At 51.1% G+C, this 19,943-nt stretch overlaps 1 protein-coding gene across 1 annotated transcript in view; it reads right to left on the bottom strand.

Moving 5' to 3' along the window:
• Positions 1–835: 835 nt before the first annotated feature.
• Positions 836–19,943, bottom strand: part of MED12 (mediator complex subunit 12) — a 34,903-nt gene continuing 15,795 nt past the window's right edge. Inside the window, exons 19-43 of the mRNA XM_010151540.1 lie at positions 19,863–19,943; positions 18,168–18,395; positions 17,822–17,966; positions 17,432–17,552; positions 16,632–16,733; positions 15,804–15,917; positions 15,346–15,509; positions 12,267–12,446; positions 12,021–12,092; positions 11,577–11,737; positions 11,326–11,487; positions 11,109–11,238; positions 10,810–10,899; positions 10,262–10,371; positions 9,625–9,760; positions 9,203–9,364; positions 8,292–8,669; positions 7,946–8,096; positions 7,539–7,744; positions 7,047–7,124; positions 6,597–6,814; positions 5,845–6,004; positions 3,191–3,283; positions 2,863–2,944; positions 836–879 (exon numbers count right to left, since the gene is read on the bottom strand). The exon at positions 19,863–19,943 is cut by the window's right edge and continues 63 nt beyond it. Of these exons, the coding sequence (XP_010149842.1) occupies positions 836–879; positions 2,863–2,944; positions 3,191–3,283; positions 5,845–6,004; positions 6,597–6,814; positions 7,047–7,124; positions 7,539–7,744; positions 7,946–8,096; positions 8,292–8,669; positions 9,203–9,364; positions 9,625–9,760; positions 10,262–10,371; positions 10,810–10,899; positions 11,109–11,238; positions 11,326–11,487; positions 11,577–11,737; positions 12,021–12,092; positions 12,267–12,446; positions 15,346–15,509; positions 15,804–15,917; positions 16,632–16,733; positions 17,432–17,552; positions 17,822–17,966; positions 18,168–18,395; positions 19,863–19,943 (3,568 nt within the window). The remainder of the gene's footprint in view (positions 880–2,862; positions 2,945–3,190; positions 3,284–5,844; positions 6,005–6,596; positions 6,815–7,046; positions 7,125–7,538; positions 7,745–7,945; positions 8,097–8,291; positions 8,670–9,202; positions 9,365–9,624; positions 9,761–10,261; positions 10,372–10,809; positions 10,900–11,108; positions 11,239–11,325; positions 11,488–11,576; positions 11,738–12,020; positions 12,093–12,266; positions 12,447–15,345; positions 15,510–15,803; positions 15,918–16,631; positions 16,734–17,431; positions 17,553–17,821; positions 17,967–18,167; positions 18,396–19,862) is intronic.

Here is a 19,943-nt window from a genome sequence, read left to right as displayed (position 1 = left end):
GAGCAGCGCTGGGGCCGGCAGGAAGGCGCAGGGGAGCCTCGGCGTGCCGAGCAAACCAGCGCTGCGAGGAGCGCGAGAGCACTCGGGCTGCAGCTCCTCCTCGACTGCAGCGGTGCCAGCTCCAGCAGCAGCGCGGCCGGGGAGCTGGGCTTGTCGGGGCTCGGATCACCCCACAGCGTAGCTCCCCCCGTGCTGGTGCAACGGGCGTGGAGTGGCAAAGCTCTCCATCAACACACAAATTTCCCAAAGCTGGCACAAACCCTCCGCAAGCACGTGAAGGCCAGCTTATGGAACCAAGAGGGAAGAAGGGCTTTCTCTCCCCAACGGAGCTGGTTGTTTTCAGCTGCTGTGAACGGCTACAGACGCCGGTTGTACGAAGGGCGACGACGTGGAGAGGTGCCGCTGCGCTGGGGAGGAAAGGCAGGCTCCAAACACACACTCCCTTTGCAAAGTAAGCTCTCTGTATTCATCCCAGAAGGTCTGCAGTAGGGGGTTCATCTGGTATAAATAAAGTACAAAATTTTACAATGTCTTAATCATTATTTTAACAAAAATACTAAAAACTGAGTAAAAACTGAAACCAAAGTGGGAAGGGAGACTATCAGCCACAAAGGATCTCCATAAATGTTTGTAGAAATCGGATAGTAAAAACACTTTCTCTGTACAATAAAACCATCCTCCCGGCGTCTCCCTGCAAGACGGGCAGCAGCAGCACTGGGAGCACCGGCCCAGGGACAGAGGTTGGGGGGCAGTCTCAGTTTGTGGGTCGAGCTGAAGAGGCTGTATCCAGTCCACAGTGATGTCTCCCTCCCGGGTGGGGCTGAAGGAACGCAGATCAGTAGCGTCCGAAGGGGTTGTTGTTCTGCTGCGTCTGCGTATCTGTTGGGGTCAGGAGAGAGTTAGTCACAAGGTCTGGCTCAGAAAAGAGAGCCCTCTCCCCACATCACCAGCACAGCACGAGGAGTACATAGCAGGCTGCGAGAAGAAAAACACCACCTCTGTGGCACTCCCTGCTCAGCTCATTTGTCTGAGCCTTTAGGCAGCAGCACAGCCAGGACCCGATGTTTTTTGAGGAGGAGGGAGGGAAGTGCCAGTCCTGATCCTGAAGCTTCTCCAGAGGAGACCTCTCCATCCCTGACAGTGGATTGGTGCACCGTGACACAGCCTTGAAAGGTGGCAGCTAGCTGGGAGGATGAGGCTATGGAGGAATTATTTCTGATTTTGAAATAAAAATCAGCTCTGTAAGACTGCAGGACACCTGCAGCCAGCGGAGCCGCTCCGACAGCTACTGCCACACACTCATCCCCAGGCACCCACAAACCACAGGTAGCGACGGTTTCAGACTCTTGGTTCCCTGCTGGCATCTCGGTACAGAGGAAGGACGTGCCCAAAGGATGGCCAGATGGCACAAAAAGGGCAGGAAATACGGTAAAGTTATATTAAGAACTTCCAAACTGCTGGGACTGATGTTTTGTCGTGTACAGAGCTCACAGCGTCCTTGGGTACTGTCCAATTAATACGATGCTGTAGTTTGTTTGCCTGAAACCTCACCAGCATGTTGGAGACTCAGACTAAGTCAGAGGACTCTGGTGTCAATCAGCTAGCCTGGCTCTCCTCCTCAACCCTACCGGGCACTCGGAGATACCCTGGAGCCTCTAACGCAGCCTATCCGTGCCCCAAGTATTCCTGTCCCCCTCCTACAGCCTCTTCTTGGTTTACGTCCTGCTTTCCACCCCAGACACTACAAATAAGAACTCCAGATGGTTCCTGGTGGAACTGATGCAAACCCAACGAGGGAGCATGGAAGCTGCATGCCGACACATGGCTGCATCGGACCCACGCATCCGTTCCATATAAAACCCTGCTCCGTTTGCTGTACAGACGGGATACAAAAATACGGCTACTCTGCTATATTCAGATTCTTACAGGAGGCCTTCCCATCCCTGAATGTCCTGGCTGGGATCCTGGCACAGACTTGCGAATCAGGCTAGTGGGAAACTTAGCGCATTAAAACTTCTGGGTTGGGGAAGTTTTTTTGGTCACAAGGATTAAGAATTTTCCATCGGGGAAGAAATGTAAGCACAGTTTCCAAGCCCCCGCGCCACACGTTATGAAATGTGGCAGTTTCACACTTAATGAACTGCAAAAACACCCCGTGCAGTCCGTTTCTGGGCATTTTCATAGCATGTCTGCCATTTTTATGGCAGAAAAGCCGGCAAGGTGACATTAAATAGCGAGCCATGCAGAAGGGAACAGCACAAGCATTGGGTTCTGCTTCCAGATGCCTCAGCCAGAAGTTCAGATTACAGGAATAGGGTGCCAGAGCGAGCACCATGGATGCCATTACCCTGTCCCTGACGGCAGCCACGGAAGCCCACAGAGCACCGCAAACGCAGCGAGCGTGCAGCAACACTTCCCAGCGTATCCCTCCCTGCCTCCAGGGAGTCTTGTCCCAACCACAGCGGGAACACAGCATCACACCAAGGGAGTGCCCCAGGATTACAGCCTCCCCGTGCCCCTCGGAGGTCACCTGCAGAGGAAATGCCTCCGAAGGCTTTACAGCTGCAGACTGGATTTCTTTCAGGAAAGCTGCGTGGCAGCTCCCACAAAGGCTCCGCTCCCTCCCCGCTCTGCATACGGCAGAAGGAGGGTTGGGAAGGTTGCTCACAAGCTGGCAGCTCTGCTTGCCCTGCAGCTGTGCCCCCATGGGCCACGAGCTCCAGGACTTGATGCTGCCTCCCTGCCAGAAGCATTTATGGCCTCAGACAGACAAGTCTGGTTTTGCTTCTCTACACCAGGGTACCTGCCACAGAAAACAGCAGGGAGGAGAGTACAGACAGGAGCAAGAACGCCAAGGCTTACTGGAAAGCTGCTGCTGAAGCTGTCGAACCAGAGCAGCTGTTTGCTGCTGCTGCTGTGTCTGCTGAAGGCCCTGGCGCTGGAACTGCAAGGAGAGAAAGACAGTTAGAGCCACAGCACCTGGCTGGCAGCCTTGGCAGTCACACAAGCCCTGGGAAGCGCAGGGGAGGGAGAAGGGAGGGATGCACATGGAGCACCGTTGGATTTGGGCTGGCTTATCATGTCCCTCTGCCTCCAAGGGAACACTCACAATGGGCTGCTGGGGCGGAAGAGCCTGCATCCCCAGCCCGGGGGGCTGGCCCTGCGCCTGCGGCTGAGGCACTGTGGAGACCTGGGGTTGCTGCTGCGGCTGGGGCTGGGGCTGTGGCGGCGGCTGCTGCTGCTGCTGCTGTTGTTGTTGCTGCTGTTGTTGTTGCTGTTGCTGCTGCTGCTGTGAAGACAAAAAAGAGAAGGGGCCATGGGGGAACTCTCTGGGCAATGTGCACAGCAACAGGGCACAGGAAGGATGATGCACTGCAGTCATGCACCCTCTAACACCATTTTCCTTACAGGGACCTAAATTACCCAAATTTCACCAGGACCCTGCCTCAGGCTGAGAAATGGCAAGAAACACAGGGTCAGTGACAAAGTTCTGCTATTAACAGATGGCAGGAAGAAAACGATGAGTCTACTGGTCAGCTGGGGAATGACAAGGAGCAAACAAGATACAAGAACAGAGAACAACCTAAGCTACCTCAGGAGGTGGCTGGTCTGTGTCCTGCCTCCTGGGTAAGATCAGCAAGACTGACTTCACTGTTCGCCTGACCTGTTGTCCATTTTTTTTCCAGAGGCAGCAACAGGTCTCCTATAACCTCCCTGTGCAATCCACTCCAGGTCACAGCTACTCCGGCTACTGGAGTTTTCCCTAATCCCTACCCTGAATCTCACGTTTTGATTTCGGGCCATTTCTTGTCCCACAGCCAAAAAGACAAGAACAGATAAGGGGCTTTTGGCTTCTTTTTGAAAGAAATTTGGAGACTTATCTCCCCTCTTGTCTCTGCCTCTCTAACTCGACACCCAGCTACTGCAGCCTTTCCTTCTCAGTCACATTCCACAGCTCTTCAATCTATCTTGTTGCCCTTCTCTGCCACTCAGGCCAGCAAGCGTTCAGTAAGAGTTCAGCCAGATAAAACTGGCTGCAGCACTGCAACCTAGATAATCTCAGAGCTAGTTACAGTGAGAAGAATATTCAGCATGTTGAACTTGGGAGTCAGAATACAACCACAAATCTCAAGATATTTTAATTTATCCTAGTTTTCAGGCATTTCTACCATCTGCCACTGTGGTTTTGAACTCTACAGAACAACAGAAGAATTTCTAGCAGAAATAGAAAACTAGTAATGCTATCATGTGAACTGCGTGGTGAGGGTAGGTAGAGTTCTGATCACTGGCTCAAAAGGGTAAGGTTCAAACCTTGAACAGACTCAGAAAACGGACAAAACTACATACAGGAGAAGGGATGGTATCTTAGGACAGGAGGTTAGAAAAACCTGAGCTATGGAAGATGCAAGTGCTCCCCAGGCACAATATGTTGGGTAAACATCAGAGAGAAGGAAGAGCCAGTAAACAACAGGACACAGTGGACAGTAATTAGCTACAAGAACCAGTCACAAACACACTGAGGCTTGGACCAAGGATTTGACCCAAAGGGACTGAGTTTCTAGAACAGCCTCCTAATTTCCATCTTAAACCAGTCTGGCCACTTCGGTTTGGGAAATGGTGCATGACCTGGGTACACAAGAAAGCAGATGACTGACTGAAGGAGCCACCACACCCCTCCCAATTCCATCTCCTACCTTCCCACAACAGCCGCCTACCAACCCACGTGAGACAAACCAAGAGGCTGTCCATCCTCCCTACAACCCGCAGCATCACGACCGTCAGCTCGAGCGCCAGGAGCCTGTTCTGCATCTGGCACATCCCTGATAACGCAGGAGTCACGGTAACGGGACTTAATTTTGGGCACTCTGCTTTTTTAAGCGACCAAGCAAGGTCAGCTAAAAGCTGCAGGTACACGTGAAGTTACTGAGCTAGGAGAAGTGCTAGCAATTTGTCTGAGGCATGTTCTTTTTCTAAATATGAGAGATGGAGAACGCTAAAAGAAACCCAGTGAATAGTTGGGGGGTGCGACTCATCAAAAGGACTAAAAGCTGCTGACCGTGGTACAGGCAGCCTCTTGTCCAGTGCAAGGCAACAATTCTCAAATACTGCTGACTGCAGGAACCAGTCTTGCTCAGACCCCTCAGAACACACAGTTTCAGCACTCTGTGCCATGTCAAGTCTCCCCCTATTCTACAGGTTTGACAAGCCTTATCATAAGGTATGCAATTCATAAATTAACCCAAATATTCCTGTGTTTGCACAGAAATTCAATACATTTCTGTAAGTCCAATGAATGTACTCTCATCTGTACATCATGTATTTCATATTCATAAGACCATAATGCAAATCCACGGAATACTCGTGTCTAGTGACACCCACCTGTGAACTTCTTTGAACCCAGAACAGCTTAATTCGGATCAGTTTTTCACCACGTGGAGCAGACAAACTGATTCACCCCAGATCTCCTGCCATTGGAAACTGCAACCGATGCTTATTTTGATCTTGTGAAAATGCAAATATGCCCCTAAAAATGATCTTGTAAGGAACAGCCCTACCTGCTCTTGTGTGGGCAGGGGGATTTACACTTTATTTCTAGCTCCCACAACACTTTAAGACAGCTAGCTTTCTGCACAACCTTACAGGCTCCGCTGGAGCAGGAAGGGGTGGGATGCAGGCTACAGAGGACCACACAGGCCGTTACTGCTCCTAACTGCCCTTCAGCTCATGCTGGGCGACTGGCAAGACATCCTTCCTGGCCCAGAGGGGCACTGCTGATGGAGGTGAGCAGCACTGGTCAAGCCTCCCCCAGCTCCAGCGGGCTTCCTCCTGTCAGCACCCACTCACCCTCAGCATCTGCTGCTGCTGTTGCTGCTGCTGCCTCAGGTACTGCTGCTGCTGCTGGTCAGGCAGTATCTGGCTGGGTCGAATTCCTGAGGGCACCTGCGGGCCCAAATGGTTCATCCCACTCATCATGGGGGCCTGCTGTATCGACTGGTGTGGAAACCTGCAAGAGAAAAGGATGAGCTCGTGGAGTAAAAGATTCCCCAGCAGCCAGCTTCCTTAATCCAAAGCCAACTTCTGCCACCACCAAGGTAAGACAGTCCCAGCGGCCCCTTGCAACCCCGCTGCATCAAGGGGAGGGACACCAGAGCCTCTGTCCAACCTGTCTTCTCAACGCCCTAAGTAACAGTCCTCTGCCCACTGTTCTGCACCCTCTCCCTGCTGCATTCACGCCAGCTCAGAAGCAGCGGAAATCACAGATCTAGCCCTTTGATGGTGATCTGCTGGTTAGATTTAAACCCAAAACTATGGCTTTCCTCAGCTGTTTTTCTCACACTTCCCCATTCCACCTTTCTCCAGCTGGCAAAACCATCTCCTGTCTGCAACTAGCATTTCCGAATTTCATTCTGTCTCCGTTTCTTCCCAGGACTGAAAGCTGGATAAAGACGTTCCCCTGAGGGTGCGAAGGACTTGGATGCTGTGTAACGCAGCATGGAGAACAGGCTTTTCACAGATTGCTGTCAGGGTTGTGTGAGCAGAGCGGGGAAGCCCCTGATGTAATACAGCTTACGAACATGCAGGACGGCGGGAGGTACCTCTGCGTGTTGCCCAAGGTGTGCCCATAGCCAGGGGCCTGCTGGTGTACGTAGCCGCTTGGTCTCTGCTGCATCTGTCTGACAGGATCCACGAGGGCAGGATTGGAGCTGGGGTGGGAATTCTGATAGGGCTGGCCAGAATAGGTAGGAGGTACCATCGTGCTTGACTGGGAGGGGTGCTGCTGAAGGCCTATGTGGGAGACGTAAGGTGTGTAACCCTGAAATGGAACAAAAAGCCTTTATCAGTCATGGAGAAAGGTAAAAACGAGAATCTGGAGCACAGGACATCAGTCTCCTGTAAATACTGTCACAAGGCTGCTCATCTCTGGGATTCAGGTTCATGCTGCCCAGTAAAGGACGAGTGAAGAGCCAAGAGATTTCAGGATTTAGCAGCAGAGACAGAGATGTTTGAGGCAGATTCCAGCCTCACCTGCAGTAACTGGCAATTACCTGGGAGGGCTGCAGTGCTCCGTAGGATGGGGTCGGAGCCATCTGGCGCACTGGCTGCTGTCCCATTATGCCTTGGCCCTGCTGGAAGGCAACAAAAACCCACTTTTTCCAACACCTCCAAAGGGCAGGACGCTGCTGCTCTCTTCTTGGCAGCTCCCACCAAAGCAGACAAGTAGCTTGACTGCTAAACCTCCGCGGCTGCTGCACAGCACACAGAGGCCAATAACTTGGGACAAACAGGCCACTAACACCCCTACCACCCCCCAGCCAGGAGGTGCCCCTCTCATGGGCCTGTGATGCTGCAGTCCGCCTCACCGACAGCCTCCACTCACTGTTAGTGACGTGGGGCCACAGTGTGGGTGGAAAACCCCGGAGAACAGACACAAGAGATCATCTTTCCAAGGTAAAAGCAGAGAGAGGGTTGGAGAGTTCCGGCTCAGAGAGACAGCCCTTCAAGCCGTGGGGCCCAGCAAGAGCACAGCTCTGACTTACCAGCTTGGCCTGAAGCTGCTGCCTAAGTATCTGTCCCTGGGAGACGGGAGGCTGCTGTCTGTACACTGCCGGCTTGTAGGACGGGTCAATGCCCATCATGGTCCCCATCCCGGGGGGCAGCACCCCACTATAGGGAGGACGACTCTGAACAAGTTTCCCCAGTGGCATGCGTACAGGTCTGTAGGATGTATCCAGGCGAGGGCCACCTGGCAAATGAAGAGAAACAGGCTGACTAGTCACATGCTGTTGATGAACCTTCTAGCTCTGGAATGACTGTGCATCACCGTATCTAGACACGGCAGTCAAAAGGGGAAAGCGTAAGGACCTGTGCAGGACCATCTCACAGAAGGGTTCTTACAAGAGGTTCCTGAAAAGGTGCAATATGCTCACCTCTCCTGCACACCTACCTGCTGGAAGAGGCTGATTCTGGGCGTAGAGACCCACTGGGGACTGCCCATACGCCAGCCTCGACATAGTGCTCCCTGCCTGGTGATGCAAGAGATCCGTGGGCATACCAACTCCGTATGAAACCCCTCGGCTAGGGCCCAACACAAAATCCTGCCAAGACAAAAGAAGGAGTAAGGAAGATCAACATGCACTGGGAATTCATGAATGGGTGAGTACAAAAGGGTTGCGAAGTCCACAGGAAAAAGCCTGGAATGCTGAGCTGGACGGCCTTCTTCCCTCCCACTGGAGATTAGGAAAACGTTTGCCCGGCCCCAGGCTAGAGGGAGCTGCTGGGCAGCCAGTTACCTCAGTTTTGCTGGCAGACTGGTTGCGTTTCTTGGTTTTGCTCTGTTTCTTCTTGCGTTCTTCAGTAGAGGTGGCAGGATTGGAGCTTGTTTTATCAGCCTTGGCTGGTTCCACAGTCTTCTTCTCTGGCTCTAAAGCCACCGGTGTAGGAGGCTCTTCCTCTTCAGGGGGCAGTGGCAACGGCTCCAGATAGTAACTGCGGGGCTTGGGTTTCAAGTGTGTGTGGTACAGAAGAAGCCTCTGCTGCTCCTCAAACCTAGACACCTTCCGATCCACCCGGACTGTCCCAAACCATCCCCAGGAGAGGGGGGCCGAATGCTTTAAGCCCTCGAACAGATCCCAAGGGGAAATCTTCTGCTTTGTAGAGACCTGCAAACCCTTTAAAGCAAAAGGGATAAGAAAGTCTAGGTCACTGTTGTTTCTCCTGTGAGGGTACAGGAAACCATGCTTTCTACAGGCTCTACGCCACACGTCCCAGAAAACAGCCTGAGCCCTTGCGAGTGGCCCCTGCTCTTCCACATGGCAAAGAAATAATTTCTGAAGGCCTTCATCAACTGCCAGGCTCCTCCATCTGATCTGTACCAGTCTCCTGCCAATGGCACTGCCCAGTAACTCTTGTGACAGGGATTATGGGTTTCTCTTTATGCTTCGTGTAGCCCTAAGTACAAGCCCAAACTTTAAATAACTTCCCAGGCCTTAGCAGCACGTATCACCAAGCATTAACGCCCAGCTTTGCCCTTTTTGGACATGGTTATGTGCCAGCTTGGCTGCGTGCAGCCAGCCATTTCAGGCTTAGCAGGCAAGGGTGCTGCATACAGATGTCTCCCAAGCTGCATGGACTAAAGGCATCAGAGGACAAGGTGACACCCGCACTTCAGGGGCTGTGATGCAGATAAAAAAGCTTCACTTACCTCCTTCTTGAAGATAGAGTCAAATCCAGCTATTTTATTGCCTTTGGTGTCGATGAGGGATCCCTGAGGTTCACAGGTGATGACATCTCGGGTCTGCTTGGGAAGTGGCAGCAGCTGTCGCACCTTCTCCAGGCTGTCAGACTGCCGGTCCCCCAGCTCTTTCTGCCCAAGTCGAACAGAGAAGACTTGAAGAACCACTCAGGAAAAACTCATCCAAAGCCCACTTGTGCCTATTCTGGTGTCTACCTCCACCCCTGCATTTCCTCTCACCTTTGCACCCTTCAGCTCTATGGAGCCCACTGGGGCCACCCCACTGATTCCCTGAACAGCATCATTGGAACAAGTACCATTTCTGAGACACAGGTAGATCAACAACCACAGCACAGCACTCTGCTCCCCAAACAGGGCCTGGCGTCCCTCACCCTGAGTTTCTTGACGAGATTCATGTACGCTCGCTTGTTCTCCTCCATGCTGCCCTGAGAAATGCTGGACATGTCAGCAGCCAGGGTGCCGTTGATGAGAACACTCAGCATGTCCAACACGGTGGTGAAGAGCTCACTGTTGGTCAGAGCAGAAAGATCAAAGTCACCCAAGAAGGAGATATAAAGCCTCTGCCACCACAGTAGCCCCAACCACTATTAGACTGCTGAGTACTGCCTACAGCCACAGGTGCCAAGCACTCTCCAGACTAACCTCCCACACTAATCCTCCTTTCACTTACACACCGCAGGGTGTTCCTGCTCGAGTCAAGTGCAGTTTCACAGATTAAGACTGGCCTCCTGTCTACCCATTCGGCTTCTCCAAAAAGCAGGTCCAGGCACAGCTCTCCCCTGCTTATTTCTCTGCATCTGGAAAGTCAAGTTTACTCTGGATATATCAGAGTGCACTCGGATACTAGGACCTAGGTTGTAGCCTGCTATTATTCTGAAGTCTCTTTTGGCTGTCAGAGTACCCCCTATGGATCATCTAGAGAGACAGCTAGCTCACGTTAGGAAAGGGGCCATGCTAACAACAGCCTCCCTGGGAAGCATATGGATTGGAAGTCAGCCAGAAAGTTACTTGTTTGACTGCATGTCCACGGTGCCACTGCTGATGATGTCCAGGAGGAGCACAGCCCACTCGGTCGTCTGCTGTGTGCTGCGTTGAACTGTGTCAAACATTCCCCCCACCTGGCAGAGAGAGGTAGTTTAGTCCCAAGCACACCAAGACGACACACTAAGGTTTAAAAGTGAGAAAGGAGCCTAAACCAGGGCAACCCCTACGCTACAGCAACTCCTACTGAGAGCTGAAGGAGGCTGCAGTCAGCAGGACAAGCCTCTGATGCAAGCGGTAACACTGGGCTGCCAAAGCATTGGAATGGGAAGGCACATCTCCAAAAGAGATCAAGGCCGTGGATTTCATCCTGGTGAAACAGAGCAAGGGAGTTTTTCCACGCACCCTATCCCACTCAAGGCTCAAGACCTAGAAGCAGCACAAGTGCCTCTCCTACTTCCATGCCTCAGGACATATATAGCCCCTCCAGTGTGTGCATGTTCAAAAAAAAAAAGGGAAAAAGGCAGACAACTCTTCACCCCATATGGTTAAGCTCTTCTCCTGCAACTGCTCACCAAATTCAGCCGCAGTTTCAGGGCCTCATGCATCAGTTGCTTGGCTTTGCAGTCATCTTGGTACTGATCTTCCCGCCAATTCGTAACAATCTAAGAAATTTAGAAGAGAGGACAGACCTCAAGATGTACGCCGAAGTTTATAGGGAGCAGCTTGGACTGTTCACTGGCCGGCGACTCAGAGATGGTCAGCTCAAGCACTATATACTAACCAAGGCAAGATCTTTGCCTTATTGTGGATCTCATCAGGCAGACAACATCCCTGACGACATGCCTAACAGCCTGCCTGCTGAGGAGGGAGCCGTGAGGAACATGAGGTCCTGCTGACCCTGACTGTACAGAGAGGTGAGGAGGCCTTCCCGCTGCTCATCCTGTCCCTTCAAGCACGTTAGCACCAGTGACAGAAACGGCTGCTGGCTCAGGAGGGACATGCTGCAGAGGGGACAGAGATGGAGCCACACTGCCAGGCTGGGGGATATCGGCACCGCAAGCACTGCCTGCCCTCTCCCCAGCACCCACCTCTTCTGCTTCTGGCGGTCCCGCTCTTTGCGGGACGATGACCCCAGATGTTGTCCTTTCTCCAGTTCTTCTCCAGCAGCTTTCAGCACATGGCCCTGCACGGACGTCGGAAGCTTGGCAATCAGAGGGGCCACCAGCCACACTCCCGATCTCTCCAGGGAGCTGTAACACCACGACAGAGAAGCAGTTTGCCATCTAACCTACGATTCAGACTCGTCTACAAGGCAGCTTCGTGCTGGGACTACACCCACCTGAGGATGGGTTTGGATTTGTTGCTGGCAGGCGTAGCACTTGCTGAGCTACCAATATTGTTGACTCCATTGCCAGCAGAGCTAGCAGAGCTGGTCTCTGCCGACTGCTGGAATACCTCGATGGTGGCCTTGGCTATATTTTCTAACAAGGAGTTCATCTCCTGGAGGTAGGGAAGAAAAGACAGCCAAGTCCTCCTCTGACAGCATAAGGCTTGCACCTTTCAACACAACCCCATACAAACCCAGTCTGCCAGCTTCCCCGTGGCTGCTGCTCTTTGGCTTTCAGACTCACTGCATCTCTCTGGCTTTCACAGGCCTTGCCTCCATCTTTGTTTACTTTCTCACGATTCTCACTTCTGCCAGGCCACCTTCCCACCACCTCACAAAGAGTCACTTCAGCTGGCAACACCCATCCCTGTAGGGTCCCACCGAGCAGAGACTCACATTGCTCGCCGTCTGCTTAATCATGAGCTGCAGCTCCAGCGAGGATTGCCTCATGGTCCACTGGTCCAGGTTCTGCAACACACACACACATGCTTCCTGAGAGTCCTTATCTCAGTGCAAACTACATCAACCCACACCCTCAGCTCCCACAGTAACGGGTGTCAGACCCCTCAGGGATGCAGACAACCCCGCTCTAACGCTACATCAGCCCATTACTAGGACACTCAGACTGCCGGGAGCCTGCACCTGTAAGATGCGTTTAATCCTCTGCCGCTGAGGATTCTCTCCTTCCTCGTTGTCCAACAGCCGGTGTGGATAACAAATCAGCTGCATCAGCCTCTGGGCCTGTGTGCTGCTCAGGACAGGATCCTGCAAGTCGTTGCTGTCTTCACAGAGGGACTTCAGACATCGCTCACCTACCCACTCCTGCAAGATGAAGGCAGAGTCAGCCCAGAAACTGATGTCTGACACCAAACCAGCAGCCCTGCTTTCAAATCTCAGAGATGCAGTGAACACGCCTAACTCAAAACCTTATTAGTACGCAATTATGCCTGATAATCATTTCTCTTCATGAACTGTACTACTCTGATTCAGCAGGCATCAGGCACAGCAATCACAACAGGGGAAACAGCAACTTTGACAAGTCAGCAGTAGAGAAACACAGTAGCTGCTGCTTCCTTTGATAAAATATTGGTATAATTTAACACTACACAATCACTGCCATGCCCAGGCTGCACCAACGCTGCCACTTGGGCTCAAAGGTCAGAAGGAATCACTTAAAATTATTTGGTCTATCTCCTGCGCAACAAAGCCCTGGAGCTGTCCTAAATTAGATAATTCAAGGTTGCAGCTAAGGCTAAACTAGAACATGTCTTAGGGAAAAGCAAACCCCTTAATTCTCAAATAGTGATGGAAAACACACTGCCATCCTTATTAAAAAAACCAATGACTTCTCACAGCCTGGAAGGGGAAAGAACTGATGGGGCGCAAGTCGTTTATAAAGTTACAAATCAAGAGGAGAGGGTAGACAGAAAACTATTACTATCAGCCTCTTGATTGCAGCTGGTGGCCCCTAAATGTACAATAATAATAAAGGCAGCAGTTTCCAAAACAAACGTGAGGTAGGTACTTCTTCACACAATTTACAGTTAACAGGCAGCGTTCATTACTGCAGGATTTTTTCATACTGAAAATCAGTTAGGCAAATTCACGAAATTAAAATCTACAGAGGACTGCTACGTAAGCATTTCTGCAGCTGCAGAGCAAGCCCCAACAGAGAATTCTTCCACTGAGAAGCGACAACCAGAGGGAAGAGATGGGGATCCAGCTCAGGGAGCACAGGTGCTGGTGCTAAGCCTAGAAAGCTGGAACAGTCCCTCTTGGCAGCCTACAGAACTCCGAGCACTAAGTGGAGCATGAAGATCAGAAAGGCTCAATCCCTGGTTTGAGATCCTTGTGAAATCACAGTCTGTCTTCAGCTTCATCCCAGATGAATTTCCCACTTTGTCAACGCACGCAACCTGGTGATTCCCCCAATGCCTGTTGCATTTCTCCCCTTCAGGGTCACTACATCACTCTTTTGAAACGTGGCTCCCTTGCATGTGTGATATACCTATCTTTGGGAAGGCCCTTGTGCCACTTGCCCACCTTCCTACAAGAATTCAGACTTTATCTCTGATCCGCTTTATTGGTACAATCTCACGAATACATATGAAGTCAACTCCCATCTTCAGCCTCACGGGACTCCTAGCCTCTCTCTGCAGCATTCCTTTATAAATCCAGCCAACCTGCAGGCTCCGTATCACTGAACCGGAGCCCTTCACCCATCTCTTCACGTGGAGGCATTGTGAAAACATTTTCCAAGCACTATGGACAACTCCACCATCCCAAGCACCAGTCTTAGGTTAGCAGCTTTGACTCAAGCCTCCCTCTTGGTTCCCACTGTGGCTTATCACAGCTCTGTGAAATTACCATTTTGAAAAGGCCAGTTGCAATTACATTTATTAATTTAAACAGCCTAAAGGGCAGACCAGCAATTAGGTCATCATCATTTGCACCTAAGAAACCTTTAATTCTCTAACATGCTCTTTTTCTCTGTCCCCTGATGATGACGTCTGATATAAAATACACACCCGAATTTGAGATGCGACATTTTCTGAGTTGGAGAAATGACCAGCGATGTTTAAGGCATTTTACAGACATTTCAGAACGGACAGCATGCGTTCTGCAGCACCCACCACTGACACTGGAGGTGCTATTATTAAACACACCATTTTACCAGCCCTTTACAGCTGCAGGAGCCCTGCAGAACCTCTGGCACAATCCAGTGGTACTCCCTGGTGTCTGCTGGAATGCTCACTCCTACGTAACCAGCACCGCCAACAAGGAGCGACAGGTGACACTGCTACTCCCTCCTGTACCTACACACACACACACTTTCTACCTACTCGGAGTTCTTCCTACAGACTGGGGCTAGCAAGGGGATATCCACTGCTGTCACTGCTACAGTCGGGTCTCAGTAACACCAAGTATGTTGAATTCATGCTCGTACACAGCCAGCTGTGATTCTTCTTTGGTAGGCTGGTAACTCTGCTATGTAAGGAGGCAATTAATAAACATCACAAAGCACGAGGGCACCGCAGCACTAAGCGGAATACAGGCTTCAAACTGTAACATGGCAGCTTCCCTGTTGACAGCATAAATCTGCAAGCAAGGCTGAGGACACCTTTCAACACCCACTTTCATACAGCAGTGGTAACAGCCACTCCACTCTGCAACTAAGTCCCTTATTAGCTAGGTTTTGGTTCCTCAAATGTCAATTTTCCACAAAGGAACAGCAATACCGGTGCTGTCGGATTAGGACTGGGCAAAAGATTTTTGTTGTTCCTTTAATTAACTGAACAGGGCACTGCAAAGCCCAGGGATACATTAACAGCCTAGCTGCAAGCAACATTTAAGCTGCATTCTGAAAGGCACCATTTATCACTTGAAGCTGTCTCTCTCCTGCTTATCTTCCTTGCCTCCAGCGTGCATCTCAGCCAACGCTCCCAGCACTCTCCTCCTTGGACACGAGCCCCGTGTAGCTGCCAGAGCAAAGGGGCTGTGCACTCCCTGCATACTGCAGCACCTCACTCCTGACACCCATTCGCCTCTCTATATACCGCTAGCGGTGAGCGATCCTTAGTGCCATCACTCAGCAGAACCGTCGCGGTTCTTTACTGATCTTTCAAAGAAAATCCTGCCCAACCCAACCCACAGGAAGTCATATGGGACATATCCACCTGTGGCAGGGATAAGGACAAACCTAGAGATGGGACAGACTCACCTGCTGACATATGCTCCTCAGTACATACTTGGCATAAATATCCAAGCTAGCTGTTTCTACAGTTACTACCCGACCCCCGGGCTTCCTGGTGCCCAGCTCATCATCCATCAGATCATCGACCCCTCCAGGGTGGGAAAAGCCAGAGCCTTTCAGTTCTGCATCTCCTACAAAGAAAAGACAAATGTCTGTTAATCATCAATGCTAAACCCAAAGTCTGACCCACAAAACAGCCTGAGTTTTGTAAACTCTCCCTGTGATCAGCAATCTCTCCACAGCCAAGAGATAAAAAGGACATTTAAAGCTCAACCCGAGGGCTTCGGACAAGCCACGTATCCACCAAAACAGATTTCCTCTGGCCTTCTGTACAGTCAACACACGCCTCCCCCTGTGCAACACAATGCCTTTCTCCCACCTCCCCGACAACGTTCTTACAGGCCCAGGCTGAGACAGGTACACACCGAGGACGAAGACAGCCTTCAGCACTGCAAAGACAGCTCCATCCACAATACGGTTCTGGGAAGCTGCCAGTAAGTGACGGTCACAGGACGAGCGGATCCCCACCGTGGGTTTGTCTGCAAAGAGGACAATGGAGAAGGGCAATACCCAGCGAGAGAGAGAGGTGCAGGCTCCAGAGCTGCCTGAATTAAGCGCCAGCCAGTACCATAGAATCCAGCTCAGAGAATCCCGAGGCTAGTCCTTTTCCCATGTAACATGGGGTCAATTTAATTAAGTTTCATGAAGCATAGCGCCAATCAAGCTGTGACAACTGAACCATGAAATCCAAATGGGGAGCAGTGCCTGTGTCATGAACTCCAAGCTCCAACAGTACCCTAACCTAGAATACAAGCTGGGTTTAGAGATCCCAGCTATCAGCATCCTGATGAGGAGCCAAGAACAGAGCTTCCTGGACCATTTCCATCATCAGACAAAAAGGGAGTGCTGTAAAATAGCAGTTTCTGGCACCAAGTTAAGAGGCTATACAAAGCTGGAGACAAAAAAAAGTGATCATTACTCTAATGGCTTAGTGATGGCAAGGCCACCTCTACAGCCTGGTTTCCTGCCTCCAAGGGCCTCCGCCCCACCATGCCTGGCTACCACGGAGCGACATAAATGGAAGGATATTGTTCTTTGTCCTCTGCAGAAAGCAGTGCATCAGGCTTTGCCTGCTTTATTCAAAGCAAGCAGGTCACGCTCCCTAATCATAGGGTCTAGCCATGTCTTTTCTGGGGGGTGCAAGAGCCTCGGTGCTTGCACAATAAAGAAAGGCTCTACTTTCATTCACTTACTGCCGTCTTGCTGGCACGGGTTCAGCTGTGGAGTCTTAAACAGATGGAGTAAAATCCGGCAGGTCAGACGTGCTCCTGGTTCCGAGTCCTGTTCACTGCAGGCTATGTAAAGACAACAGTCAACTGAGATTTCTTAAGCACTGGGACAGCTGATTCAAAGCAAAAGCTATTCACAGTGCACTGCCCTGGAGCCGCCAGTCAAGAAGCCGCAGCAGCCTTACTGTATTTACAAATATAGAGCATGTGCAGCAATTAACATGCAAGTGAGCCAATATACCAGTACTATGCCCAGTGACACACGCTGCTTTCTGCTTGCTCCATCTTTCCAACTTCACCCTGTCAGAGTATGGATGCTTCAAACCCAAGAGCAAAGCTAGGGAGGCTGGTGGCAGCGTAAAAAGGCAGAGCGACTCAGGTGCTGTAGGCCCTGGTGCTCAGCTGGCTGCTCTAGCCAAAATGTTAAGCTGAACCATATCAGCACTGGGAGATGTATTGCTGGAGTTCAGAGCTGAGCACACTGGTCAGACAGTGTGGCTGGTAATGTTGCCCTGTGCTTATTTCAGCTTGTACACAAACTCCAGAGAGTGAGACATTGAAAAACTTTAGCATAACCAGCTAAACAAAACTGGAAACAAAAAGGCCTGAAATTCTCTAAAGCAACACGTTCATTTCTTAAGTACCATACTATAAAAGTATTGGAGGCACATTTCACAACTACGGGGCTCACAAAGTATCCATTAAGATCAGGTCTTTGGGCTAGAACTGAGACCAAGAGCAGCTTTCCGCAGGGATGCACTTACCAGCGTTGAGGAGCGAGGGAATAGCAGCACAGCGAATCAAGTCCTCCAGCAGCAAGCACTGCCGGGCAATGAGAATGGCAACAAAGGTGGCCAAGGAGTCATGGAAGGATAAGTCACTGACCTGGAAGAGAGATCAGCCAGTGATCACAACAGCCTCGGTCAGAAATTCCTCAGCTTGCCTAGGAGCTGGGGGGTAGAAGGGCCCATAACCCTAGGTCAAAGAGCACAACTGGCCCAGGTCACACCACCAAAAGGCAGCCCCACTATTCAAAGCCTTTCCCCTGTCCTCAGAAGACAAAGCCTCCATCCCTTGATCATTTCTGCCTCCTCCCAAGGGATCCCTCCACTCCTGCTTCAATTCCTTTTCCCTTTTTGAATGTTTGCACTTGCATCAACATTGCAGAGGAGATCGTTGAAGCCACAGGTCCCGTTGTTGGAGGAACAGCACAAAGCTTTGAGCACACCCAGCCACTCGGCGCTTAGAGACTTGCAGTAGCCAGTCAGCTCAGCACACAGGATAGCGATGTCGTTCACCCTGTTAAATAAATAGTGCACAAAGCAGAGGGTCAGCTCTGCTACTCACGCATGCCACTGGGTCGGTGATTCTCTAAGCGAGCCCCAGCCTTGCGTCCTCCTTCCTCACCCCAAAAGACAGCCAAGCAAGGCCTACAGGCTTTCCTACCGTCACTTAAAGATTCTACTGCCTCACTAGATCCATGAAAGTTCTGCCACTCACCTGTCTGGATCGTGGTGCCCCACACACACATGCATAAGTGCATTACAGACGAAACTGTAGCGGTTGGCTGGGTTTTCATTAAGGCTCTTGCCCAGGTTGGTGTACGTAAAGTTATGTGCAGACGGATTTTCAATAGTGTCAATCATGAACTCTGGTTCCCAGAGCATGTTGGAGTCAGATGGCTCGACATTGCAGTAGATAGTGTTCTTCACCTTGGAGCAGAAGTCACTAAACAGGACAAGAGAGGACTAGGAGCACTGAACTCTGATAAGCAAAACAATCCTGTGGGAGACAAGCCCTCTCTGGGCAAGAATGTGTGGAAACTCAAGATCACCATCTACCAAAGACTCTCCTAAAAGAATGTAGCTGGTTCTTTGTTGTGGAAGCACCTGGAAGTTACTCATGGGCTCAGAAACGCAGCATGGGAATGGCTATTCCAAGTCGGACTGGGGAAACGCCCAGCTCAGCCTCTGGCATCCAAACAGCTGATGCCCAGGGAAGAGCTGAAGAGCAGGGCCAGCACATGGCAGTACTGCCCCAGCATCCTTCCCACCCTACTGCAACTCACAGCTCACAGACCTTTGGACTTAAAGATAATACTCTCCTCAACAGATCTTTCTCCCACAAATTTGTCCACCTATTTTTTGTTTGGTTGGTTTTTTTACAAACGTCTTCCCACTCTGTGTCTCCATCTCTAACCTACTGTTTGTGGGCTAGAGGATACTGCCTTTACCTGTGGCCATTTACTTCAAAGCCTTGCTGAACAGCTTTTGGGAATTCAGTTAGACTACTACCAGGTTAATAATTTCAATAGGACGGCTCCTCCAAAGAACTCCAAAGCGCATGTGACCACAGCACTCCTTCCTGGCTTTCAATTCAGTCCAGAGAGAGATTCCAAAGGCTCTCAGCAGCCAGGAGTTTAGCCAGTTGACCCCAAGGCACAAGCCACTCTTGCAGCCCCTCATGGGGGTAACACCAAGGCTTAGACTTCCCTACTGCACGCCTGTGCTGGAAACACTGACAGGGAGCAGGGGCTGAGAGAAGACACCAGGAAAAAGGGTGCCAGGAGAACTACCCCTTCACAGGATCCTGTAAGCAAAAATCCAGGGAGATCTGTGGACTCCATCCCTGGGCTGCTAGGGGAGGAGCTCTGCAGGGAGCCAGTGGGGGACAGTTCCCGAGAGAAGGACTGCAAAGGGCAGAGAAATGTAAGCCCACAGGACAGAGCCTGAGGCAACATCAGCAGAGCAGAACCTGAAGAGCCAATGGGCAGAATAAGGCCCAGGAGTGCAAAGTAGCACAGGAACAAACCCAGAAGTGAACAGAGCAGGTTCAGGAGCAGTCCAAGGATTATCAGGGAGCTGAGCACAAGCAGAGAACAACCTTTAGAATGAACAGCTCAGTCAGAGTTTGGTAGGAACAGACCACTCCACTTCCCTAGGAGTGGAAAAAGACCAGACCCATGGAGGTGCAGAGGACTACTGAAGGCAGTTTACCAAAACCAACGTGAGGGTGTAAGAGTCAAGATTATACACTGGGTCATTACTGCCTGTAAACCAGGTGCTACTCCCAAGCCTTCAGATCCCCACTGAGAGGATCTTGGGGACAACCCCAGCAAACAAGATCACAACCAAAGCTTAAGCTAAGGTGCTATACTGGTCAGCCTCCACTGCAACCCATCTGCCTTGGACTCACCTAAAGAGCTCCCCAAATTTACTTTTGAGGTGACTGCAGGAGGTATACAGGTCATAGAGATAGGCCAGGATACAGCGCTCT

The sequence above is a fragment of the Eurypyga helias genome, unplaced genomic scaffold, assembly GCF_000690775.1.
Source record: "Eurypyga helias isolate BGI_N326 unplaced genomic scaffold, ASM69077v1 scaffold28105, whole genome shotgun sequence".
Classification (NCBI taxonomy): domain Eukaryota; kingdom Metazoa; phylum Chordata; class Aves; order Eurypygiformes; family Eurypygidae; genus Eurypyga; species Eurypyga helias.
The sequence above is the reverse complement of the archived record's forward strand: the minus strand, read 5'-3'. Positions and strand labels throughout refer to the sequence as shown.